At 27.6% G+C, this 12602-nt stretch overlaps 1 protein-coding gene across 2 annotated transcripts in view; it reads right to left on the reverse strand.

The window, feature by feature from the left end:
* Positions 1-12085, reverse strand: part of LOC107450741 (homeobox protein SIX6-like) — a 28523-nt gene extending 16438 nt beyond the window's left edge. The window contains exon 1 of one of the 2 annotated variants that reach the window (XM_016066623.4): positions 10731-12085. In XM_016066623.4, the coding sequence (XP_015922109.1) occupies positions 10731-11368 (638 nt within the window). In that variant the 5' untranslated portion in view covers positions 11369-12085. 2 annotated transcript variants of the gene reach the window in all.
* Positions 12086-12602: the final 517 nt, after the last annotated feature.

Genomic DNA, 12602 nt, shown 5'->3' on the forward strand with positions numbered 1-12602 from the left:
CATAAATAAATTACTTAAAGAAATCATAATAGGGAAGGTTGATGTTAAAGTATCTTGCTATTTGTGAATTGTCATTAAAAATACTTTTTGTTTTAATGAAAACGACGTTAATAACACTGTAAGATAATAAAAGCAAATTTTCCTAATTTAACTTGTACTATATACTTAATATAAAAGTCTCTTTCTAGCTGTGACAACTTAGTTTTCCAAAACTTCTTAAAAAATAATATTTATTTAAATTAGAATTCATTTGAATTTTAATCTTTTTTCGATCCATTTGATATGATAAAACAGAGATGAGAAAAATTCTGGAATGTTAATTACTAACAGCAATCAAGATGCTATTAATAGGGAAGGTTGATGCAAAAATATCTTGCTATTTATGAATCGCCATTAAAAAAAATTTTTTTTTCTTAACGAAAATATTAATAACGCTGCAGGATAGGAAAAGCAAATTGTGCAAATTTAACTTGTATTAGTATATACCTAATGAAAAACTTTCTGACTAGCTATGACCCAAACTTGGATTTCCAAAACTTCTCGGAAAAATAACATTTATTTAAATTATAATCAATTTTAAACTTTAAATATTTTTTTTCGATACATCTTAGATAGTAAAATGGAAATGCGAAAAATTGGCGAAAGTTAATTACTAACATCAATCAATGTGTTGTTAATAGAGTAGGTTGATGATAAAGAATCATGATATTTCTGAATCGTTGGAGAAAAATCTTTTTTCCTTCTTAACGAAAATGACGTTAATAATGCAAGATAAAAGAAACAAATTGTGCAAATCTATCATCCATTAATATTTACCTCACGTAAAAATCTCTGACTGGCTGTGACTCAAACTTGGGTTACCAAGATTTCTTTGAAAAAATATTTATCTAAATTATAAATAATTTTGAACTTTTCTGAAAATGATAGATAACTAAATTATTATTGATTTTAAATTTCAAATACTTATTTCAATTATCAAATACGTTAAAAACTTAAACATTAAAATGTAAATTTAGTTTAACCGTCTTACATAATATTATATTATAGTAATTTTTTTGTTATTATTGTTGTTATTCACGTGATTGTAATTTGTGAACTATTATTGCAATAAAAAATGTGCTTATCTCTTGGAATAAGTAGGCGGTTAAGTGGGATTACATCATAGTATTATGAATTTTACTGATCCATCTGCAATGATATAACAGAGATGGGAAAAATTTATAATGCTTAGTTACTAACGTCAGTTAAATGCTGTTAATAGAAAGGGAAAATGTAAAAATGTTTGCTATTAGTAAATTATCCTTCGTTTTTTTTTCTTTTTTTTCCCTATAAGTAATTAGTGTGACTTGATTACCAACAGCAATTACAATGCTGTTAATGTGCATGGATGTTGCAATTGATATTTCTTATGTCAAAAATATATACTTTAATGCGAAGGCATATAGATGAACGACGTTAGTTTGAAAATGCATCTTCAAATCACGAAGGGGTTCTGACCAATTAAACCAATTTTATGACCAATTAAACGAGTCTAAAAATCCTCATCCTGAAATTCTTAAAAAATTATTTTCATTAATGTATCAAATGCTTTCAGTTTTATTGTTAAGGTAAAAATTTCTGAAACAAAATGATATTAGAGAAACTAGTTTTAGAAAATTAACTATAGAGAATTTATACCTAAATGTTTCGAATAAATATCTTAACTTTTAATTTATATCTATTTTATATCTTATTTAATAACCGTTTTGAACAGTCTACCCAATTCTTAGTTTACGACAATCAATGTTCAACTCCGTAGCCTTGTAATTTTGAACTCAACCCAGAAGATAACAGAACTCTTGGATCAAGCATTGGGACAAACTAGCCTTCGTTTTGGACTTTTTGATGAAAATAATCAGCATTCGCTTTTATTTATCGAGGAAAACCACAGAAGCACCTTATGGTTAGCCCGATGACAAGTGGATTGTAACCCATGATCTACTTACCACTGACAATATTTTACATGAGCACTGTGGTTGGTGAGCACTGTGGTCGAACCTGGGTAATATCATTGGGAGGGGAGCGTTCTCCCCTGAGCAACCACGACTCCAATTTATATTTAATATATTAGAACAAATATTCCAAAAAACAGTATCTGCTGAATACACTCTCTTACATTTTCTCTACGTAGAAATATATATCTAAAGCATCAAGTAAAGAATACCAAATGTATACTGGGTGAGAAAAAATAAATTCAAAAATTATTAAATTTTATTTCACTAAATTATACTCCAATAACGAATCAACTTTTATTGAATAAAAAATTGAAATTCATAATCCTTGCATAAAATTTGTCAAAATAAATAAGCAAGCGGAAAGAATTAGAAAAATAAATATTGTTAAAGAATAACAAGAATTGTTAAAGTACATAAAGCACTGCTCAATAAAGTTTTAAATTACGTGCCGCATGAAACAATTTTAGATATTAGCAACTCCGAAATTTTCCGAAATTTATTGAATGCATAATAGAATATTTCTGGTCTACGTCATCCTCCCCATTACATTCAATTTGTTTAATGCAAAGCTACTTCCCTTAGCTTTTTTCACCAATCTCATACACCCCATATTACAATGTAACAACACGGGGACATACCGGAAATTATGGTCTCACCCCCCCCAACTCCAAGCATCTGTTCCTTCAGCAATCTGACTCCTCTCCGTCCAAAGTATAGGTGATGTGCAGCATCCCCCCCCCCCATATACACCAAATGGGAGCTTTCACAAAGCAAATAATCAAAAGAAAAAAATACATTGGGTTCTCGGAAAGGGAGGAACTACTAAACAATTTCAATGGCATCAAAAACCCAAGTGAGCAGAAAATAGCTTTTCATTCTACGGAAACCCGATTAAATACCCTTTGGGAAATTAGAGAACCAGTTACCGGTATTAATTGGGCCTCAGGACCGGACCCAATATGGGACCTATGTGGATGTTGTCTTACACTGCGTGGCCACAACATCCCCTGCGGTTGAATTTCTGGTTGAGTACTGTAAGAGTACTTGTCTCTTGGGTATGTGAAAGGGGAGTTTTACTAGAGGAGACATTTATGTACTCATTTGAAATCTCTCTGAATCAAATCCCCTCTTCATCTTCACTTCATCTCCTCAGTTATCGGGTCAATTCTTATTCTACCCTTCTGAATTTGACTGTTTTTGATTTTTTTCATTTATTTTGTTAACTACTTTAGATTTCTCAATATTTTTTAATTTTAAGTTAAATAACTCGCTTTAATGATAATTTGTAGTGACGGGAGATAACATTTGAGGGTCACACATTGTTTTTCTTTTAAACAGTACATTGAATTAGTGCAACTAATGTAATATTGCTTCGAAAATTTTTTATTTTTGGTAGATATTTTTTATTATTATTATTATTATTTTCAATGAATATTGTAATGATGCTTCATCACAATGAAAATGTGTGTAAAAAGCACACTTAGAGGTTAAATTAGCATACTATATGGTAATAACATTTCTAGTTTTTTGGTTAATAAAACCAAAGTATAAAACCATTCATTTGGTAGTTTTCTGTTCATATGATAATAGTTAATTGGAAATTCTGGTTTTCAAAATTACAGTTCCTACTAACACACATTTAGCAAAAAAACTGAAAAAGTAAATTTAGCCGAATAAATGGTTTTTGTGCCATGTTCTAAAGCATCATAACAAAATTACTAAATTTTACCTCATTTACCAAATTTATTCCCGTGATATAAAACTGTATTTCATTGTTAATTTTACAGAATTCATTACCAAAACACTTCAGTAATAATTAAAAAGTCTTTTGATGTTCCCACAGAGCCAGAAATACGTTAAATTTTACCATATTCTGGTAGTTTTGACTGTACTTTTTTTTCTCAGTGTAGTTTAAAGTTAGTTAGTTCTGACATTTCTTTTCTCTACTTCCTCATATGTAAGGTAAGGAATTGCATCATTTGTAATGTATCTATATTTTTGTTATTTAGGGGGAAAAAATGTGAGAAAAAAAATATTCTGCGTGGCAAATTTATCGTAGAATTAAATCCCAAAAATGCTTCAATTAAAAAATACTTGTTTATACGTTAAAAAAATACTTGTTTATACGTTTTTAATTTCATATGGTTTTTGTTTCACCCAGGATTGGAGATTTATCAGAAGATTATTCATTTATTGATTTTCTCAAAATTGAGAGTTGAATTAAGAAAATATCAGAAATTCTGAGTCAACAATCAAGGTAGAAAAACCGTCAGGAGAGTTTTCCATCGAAATAAATCTGTATGTCCGTTGCATGAATTTGAAACCTTGAAAACCTGTTTACAGTTAACTCAAAAACAATATTACATCGAGTAGAGATTTGTAAAAAATGTTGTGACTTTTATTGCTTGTTTTAGTCTATTTCCTCGCTGACTTTGAACCGTCAATCCACTTAAACTCTTAATTTATATTTCCGTGAAATGGCTTTGCTCAGCTTTTAACTAAGAATTTTTTGCTTTAAGTAATCTAAATTTCATTGTACGGAAAGGAAGACCATAGAATCTCCATTTTTCTCGATGTCAGTGCAAATCTATGGTCTAAAATTTCTTTCTATACGCTTTTTTTTCTTCTGTTTACATTAATTTTATTACACAGATTTTTACTGTTATTATTTTTATTATGAAGTTCTTATAGTTATATATGGGCATTTATTTTATCTTGACAGTAAAATTACACAGTATCTCATAAAAGTTAAAATCTAAATTGTTGCATAAATAAAAGGAATTATTTTTATATCAATTAACGTATCAACTATTATTATAAGCAATTAATAAAATAAATAAATAGTTAAGTAAATAAATAATTACATAAGTAAAAAATTAAATAAATAAAGAATTATATAATAATGAATAAATAATATAATATAATTATTATTATTATAAATAAGGAATTCTGGGCTTTAAATAGTGAAACATTATTTATTAACTTTTTCAAAAGCAATTTTTTTTTTATTGCATTGAATTTTTTAAAATCAGTTTAATACATCTTGAAGACTATCTTTCTTATCTCACTGCTGTCACAAATAATTTTTTAGAAAAAATTCAAAGGATGATAAAATTTTTCGCCTTATAGAAATAACAAAATCACCCCCCCCCCCTGTTTCGAACAGCCGAGATTCAAAAACTTGACAGCGGGGATTCGAAATATCTATTAAGAACATCTTATAATCAGATTTTAGAATTATATATAACCTTATTTGATATTTACTTATATGATACGAATTATTGTCTGCTCTCATTAATAAGCAACAATTAAATAAATCACAAATCTCTTTGGCAGTGCTAATAAATCAAACATGCACTCAATTAAGCGGATACAAGCTTTCTTGCATTAAAGCGTTTCTAAAAGTGATCACACATTCCAAAAATTTTAAAGAACAGCTAAGAATCACGGATGATAATTTATATCCCCAACGGTTTAGCATACTCATAATCATAGAATAAATCTATTCAATGATAGTTCTTTAAAAAGACAAGCCGTTCCCCGAATTTTTATTTTCATTTGTTTCCTAAATATAATTTAATTATTTTTAGTAGATTTGAAATTAAAGTAAAAGAGGTATATTCAAAATTATACTAATTATTCTTTACTTGCTGTTATTCTTTTAAAGGACTTTTCATTACCTGATTCTGAAATCTTTTCTGCCTACTTTAAAATTAGACAGAACCCAGCAGAAGAATAGTAAAATATTTTCAGAAAATGTTAATCAAAAAAGATAAACCAATTAAAATGTATAGACATTTTTTATAAATACTTCAGCTTCTTATTAAATGTGGTTGTGTTGATGTGTTTAATGTGTTGTTTTAGTGTCTTAAATGTGAGTTAAATTTTCTTTTTTTTGTTGTTGTTTTTAACAAAAATTTAAAAGCAGGAACCTTAATTCATTTTTTATAGCATTTTTAAATTTTTTTTATTAATATTGCTTATAAAAATAAAGGAAGTGGTTTTTGAAGGAAATCTTTTTTTTAAATATTTATTTCGTGTAAAATATTAGTTTTTAATTTTTGAATTTAGTTTTTAAATTTAGCTTTTAGTTTTTTTTTAAATATTTTTTAGTCTCGTATTTAGTTTTAGTTTAAGAAAAAAATTAGAAAGAATTAATTGCATTAAATTCGAACATTAAAGTCGAACTCCGTTCAAGTTCAAATATAATTTGTTTGGGAGAAAAGATATATTGATTCAAAAAATTGTTAAATTATAAATTGTTTAAATTATGACCTAATAATATCTTTTGGAGTTATTATTATATCCTTGGCCTGCAGCAGGCTGTAGAACTACAGAAGAGAAGAAGAATTTTTCAATGATTTTTTCCCTTATATGTAGACTTTTTCTTAGATTGAGGAACTGTTATATGAATAAAATCTGTCTAGAAAGAAAGAAATTGACGCAGAAAGTTTAAAACTTTAACTGTGGCCATTTATTTAAATACTGTATTCAATATTATCTTTTAAAGAGAAAATACAACGAAATACATATCAAAAAACTCCTAAACACAAATTGTGAGGATTTAATGAAATCAAATTATCATTAGTATAAAAATCATATTAAATAGATTTTATTATTTTATTTCTTTTTAAATGGATTGAACAAAAATTGAACGGTTAAAACTTCATTTTCTTGTTGATGAATGTCTTACTCACTAAAAATATTAGCCTAACTAGACATTTTTACTATTTTTAGTTGGAACATCTTAAATTTAGATTTTGCTATTTCTTTTCCGTTATTTACACTGACAAAAAAAAAAAAAAAAAAAAAAAGAAAACTACCAGAATTTAATAAGATTAACCGTGTTTCTGGCTCTTTTTGAACAAAAAAATTATCGGTAATTTTTACCGAAGCACTTTTGTAATGATTTAGGTAAAATTCACAATAAATACGGCTTACATTAGAAATGATAAAATTTGGTCAATATGATAAAATCTGTTAATTTTATCATAGTACCTCAAAGCATGGCATAAAAAACTTTTATTCGGTTAAACTTACTTTCCTCCAGTTTTGTACTTTTTACTAAAATGAACTACAACTATACGAACTATAATTGAATTGAAAAATTATCAAATGAGTGGTTTAAATACCGTACATTTTGATTTTATTACTGTCAAAAAAAATTTCAGAAATGTTTCTGAGTATATGGGACGCCTACGGTGCTTGTAATTTCCAAAACGTTTCTGAATATTCCGGAAATCTCTTTCTGTACTATTCAGAAACTTTTCGCAGCACTTCAGAAATACTTTAAATCATTTCTTGCAGTTTCGGTTTCTAGTTTTTTTTCTTATGTTAATTATTTTTTTCTTAAATATTTTGAAGCAATTTTTTAAGCGTTTCTGGCTTACGGAAATCTGGGCTTGTCTGCCAACATTGTCAATCGTCATCTATAAAAAGTTTCCACAAGATAGAATCGAGTTAACATGTCTTATATACAAGTGAATTGGAATTTAATAGTCGTTGTGCTACGCCACACTCTGAAACTGAATGCGATTCAATTTCTGACTGACAATGCGATTCAATTTCCTGCTGTTGAAAATGAAAGAAATGTTTTTGAATTGATCGGAAACATGATATTAAATAAAGTTCTCGGAGATTTTTGGAAACATATTTGTAGATTCATAATTAGTTTCTGAAATTTTTTACTATGTATAATGAAAGTTATTAAGCAAGTTAATTATTTTTAAAAGAGTTATCATTATACTTCTATAAACATACCGAATAAAATTACCGATAAATCTGTAGAATAATCTGTGGAATAAAATTTCACTTGTCTCTATATAACTGGCATCTGAGTGACTGTTGAAGTTAATATTATTTGAATCCAATGACTGACACAATATAAACCGGAGTGGAATTTGCAAAAATGTGTCTTCTCTACATCATAATAATGTCAATCGACAGAATTGTAATTATTTTGTACCATTGAGAATAAATATGAAATCGGAAATAAGAGTAAATATATGGTAATAAACTAAATTAGGTTTTGGTAGTTAGTTATTTTTTTACAGAAATTATTATATTTTACAATGGAACACATGTTTCTAACTACTATCTAAACATGCTTTAAAAACTTCATTTTTAAGATATTTTACTAAAAATAAGTTTTTATAACGACATTTAATTAGAAGTTTGGTTGCTATATGCTTTGAATGGGTTAAGTTATTTTTATTTTAAAAAATCATCCCATAACCTTGCAAAATAGAATAACACGATTGTTATTATACTTTTTGTACTAAGAAAGCGTTTAAAGCGTATAACTCGTGTGTGAGTTATTTATTTATTTTTTTAGTATTTATTTATTTTTAATTCTATTTTTTAAACTTAATTTCTTTTTTATTTAAATACTTAGGTACATTTTTCGTTATCTACATGTAGTGTTACGGGTATTTGAAATATGTTGCATTGTTAAGCCTTTTGATAAAATAAAATAAAAAATAACAACAATAATAATCAATCGACGAGTTCATATGCTATAGTTATTCATAGGATTTTAGATAAATAAAAAATCACATAAAATTTAAGATTATATATATATATATATATATATATATATATATATATATATATTAAAATTATGCAACATAATGAAGAAGAGAAGAGTTTTTCTTAGTTACGTTTTTGATCTAAAAATTGAGAGTAATTTATATTTATTTAATATTATGTGTCAAAAAATATATTTTGCATTTCATTTCAAACTTCTTATAGTATTTAAAGATATTATTTCTCGAAAAAAAAATTCAATTTCTGAAAAAAATTTTATTAAAAAAAATTATGTCATTTAATTATGTCACTTTTTTCACCAGATTTTATAAATCAAAAATATTTAAATAAATAAAGATTGTAATGTGTTTTAAAATATTAGATGATGAATTGTAAATATTTTAAAAAAAAGACAATGAAATTTCGCAAAAGGATTTTTGAAAAAGCACATTGATAATTAAGAAATTTATAATTCATATTGGTGATGAGAAAAATTATTTCTTTTTAATAGTTTCAATTATGAGTTTTTAAAAAACCTAGTATTCGAAACATTTTTAAGTGATAAGAGAAGTTAATTACTTTTAATATAATTTTTGTTTAATGAACTTTTAATAAAATAAAATTAATTACTTCCAATATAAATTTAATACAAATCTGTAAATAAAATTAATACAATGTATTAACACGCTTTACAAGCAAAATACATAAAGAAGGCGGAAAACGTTCCCCAATTTAGTTGTTTGCAACTACTTAGAAATTATTTTCGATTTTCATTTAATTTTAATTGAAAAAAATTACTCCAATGAACACACTTCTAAATACACACTAACAATTACTATTGAGAAATCATTCTTAATAATCTATACATTAAAACTTATCATGAATTAACTAAAAACACAAAAGAATCATAAATGTAATCAAAATTACTTGTTAAATGTTTATAGAATAAAAATTATCATTTTAAGTCATCGTATGCAAGTAATGAATTTATTTACAAAAGAAATTGTTTCAAAACACAGTTTTTAATAATAATTTCGGTATTTATTTGTTGACAACGAATAAAGAGATAATTTATTCATTGTTTATTTACAATTAACCATTGTTACAATTTGTTATTTATTGTAAATATTTTAATTTATTCTTTGTTAAAATTATTTACAGTTTTGCTGAGAAAATTGGTATGTCATTCAACTATATGATAGACGAATGTAAACTTTTGTAAAATATGCTCCTACTAATTGATAATTTAAAACTAAATAACTAAACTAAACTGGAATTAACTGGATATAACTAAAGTTTTTAAACATGTAGTGCTTTATATACTAAGTTTCTAGTATTGTTTTAGATAAAACTTAAACATTTCAAGCTTTACTTCAAAATAAATAATTTGTTTTCAAGTCAAGATTAACAGTTGATAATTAAAGAAGTATACATAACGAAACGTTCCCTGACCATGAAAAAAAAAAACATGTTAATGCTTACACCTAAATTTGTTAATTCAATTTAAATAAATTTTTAAAATAAGGGATGACAATTTCTACAATACATTTCCAACAATTAGAATATTGTATTAAATTTGAAACAGATCGTTTAAGTTTTTTTCTGCAAATAGCGACCTAAACGATCTTTAAATTTGTTTATTATAACTTTTAAGATATACTGCAGTTTTAAATTATTTATTAAACTTATAATTGTTCTATGAAATTCCACATGTGTTTGAATAATTAATATTTAAACCTTCATATAAATTGAATATTAAATAGAATTATTCAGTTGTTTGAAATGTTAATATCAATTATTTTTTTAGCTTTTTCGTGAAATATATGTATATAATAATTTAATTACATTTAAATTATTTTTATTAAGGTAATAAAATTGTTTGACCACAGTTTCATTAAAAAAACATAATTGTTTTGCATTTACTTAAATATTAAAAAATTGAAATGAATTCAGTATTAAATTGAAATATTAGGTTGTTTAAATATTAAATGGTTTGAATTATTTGAGCATTTCCGACCATGTCTTATTATAAATTTTGTAAATGTGCAAATAACTTTTAAACTTGTTTATAAGATAATATAGTTAAAAAAATCGAATTCCCATTACAAAAAACTGATCTATAACTTTCCACATCTGCTTAAGAACTCAAAATACAACGATAAGCAGCTCATGAAATTATGAGAAACGCAATTAAGCAATAAAATAAATTACCTATTTTTTGCTGCAGCAGCTCTATCTCTTTGTCGCCTGTTCTTGAACCAGTTTCCAACCTGGGTCGGTGTCAAACCTGTAGCTTGGGCCAGCTCTCTCTTCTTAGTTGGATTAGGATATGGATCTTGTAAATACCATTCCCTCAGCAAACTTCTAGTTCTTTCTTTAAAGCAATGCGTCTTCTGTTCACCATCCCAGATTGTCCTAGGTAGCGGATACTTCTTCCTAACCCTGTATTTATCCACAGGGCCCAATGGTCTCCCTCTAAGTTTCTCAGCCTCCTGATAGTGTGCTTCGAGCCACATAGCTTGAAGTTTCGAATGGGAAACCTTAGTAAAACGGTGGCTTTCCAGAATGCCATACAGTTCTCTAAAGTTTCCAGTGTGGAAAGCCACCAGGGCCCGGGCCCTCAAGACTGATTCGTTTTTGTTCAACTCTGCACAATTTGGATGAGCAACAGGTAGGGACCAAAGGAACCTTCCCAGTCTTTCGATGTCCCCGCTGTCTTCTAATGTCTCACAAACTGCTGCGACTTGGTTGATGGAGAAGTTTAGGGTGGGTAAGAACACCATAGGATTGTACCCTGGTATGGGTGTCGGCTGACTTAGACCCAGAGCCATAGGATTAGAGTATTTCATGAGAACTTATGAATATAGCATAAATTAAGAGTGCTAGTTATTTATAGTGAAGCTAACTTCACTGATAATTTATCAGAATCATAAGACGATACTTTTGCTCAACTAAATTCTAAAGTAGTCATGAAGTTCGATTCCATTGTAGCACATATTTCACATTAATGTTAATAATATACAGGTATAGGATCTATTAAGTTCAACATACTTCAAGTTCCATTATGAAAAAATACGTATCTATTTCCGAAATAAGTTAGAACTTAAAAGTAACTATTATGCAGATCAAATTACTATTGTTAACTACTAATGATTTGGTTCATAAAACGATAAACAATTTTAAATTGCGCGTTCACTCTTTCGAATCAAACTGGCAACCCGTTCGGCTAACAATCAACTAAACGAAAACGATCGCTAATAATCGTCTGAATGCCTTGGCAGCGATCTTCAAATAAAACGAAGCTATCAAGATAGGAGTCTATAGCATCACTGAAAAAACCACCGAATCTGGGTTTCGTTCTTTTGAGGAGTGGTAAGTGAGAGTCAAATGATCCCTTATAGGTTACGCAGTCTACGACAACGCTATTAGCCATAAGCTGAGAAAAAAGAGGAGGAGCTACAAGTCGTATCCATGGCCGAGTGCGTAACGTGATCTCATTTGCTGGCATCAGATGCCGAGAGTCTCGCTATTGGCCGAGCAAGCATGCCAATCAATGTCTGAATGCCAATCACGGCGTTATGGAGACGACATTGCGTCCATTTCAGTCTGTGAGACTTGAAAGTTTAGTTCCAGATATTCTTTTACTTCTTTTTCTTTGAGTTTCGTTCGCTAAGGAGCGTGTTTTGGGTTTTAGAATGTTTCGTGGAATGTCTGTAAACGGTCACTGTTTTTGATGAGAGGAAAGGTGTGAAACGAATTTTTGTAGGATTTGATTGTTCTTTTAGGGTAGTTAAATCAGAATCATCGGCTACATTTTTAAATGTGCAATGGAAGCAATTAAAGTGGTATCATTGAAATTATAAATTAAATTTTGCAGTGAGTGATATAAAATAAGACGTTAAACATTTAAATTGATGGAAAATCGCGTATTTAAAAATTAACATTAATTTTATTCTGAAAGGGGATCCGGAAATGCAGCTAATGATTTGAGCCCACGCGATGAAATTTGTAAAGTTATAATTTGATCATTATCTGATATTGTGTTTGTATGTTTTATTTTGAAATATTTATGAAACTTAAAAT

This window comes from Parasteatoda tepidariorum, chromosome 10 (assembly GCF_982258835.1).
Source record: "Parasteatoda tepidariorum strain Cologne lab strain chromosome 10, Ptep-v5.0, whole genome shotgun sequence".
NCBI classification, from domain to species: Eukaryota; Metazoa; Arthropoda; class Arachnida; order Araneae; family Theridiidae; genus Parasteatoda; species Parasteatoda tepidariorum.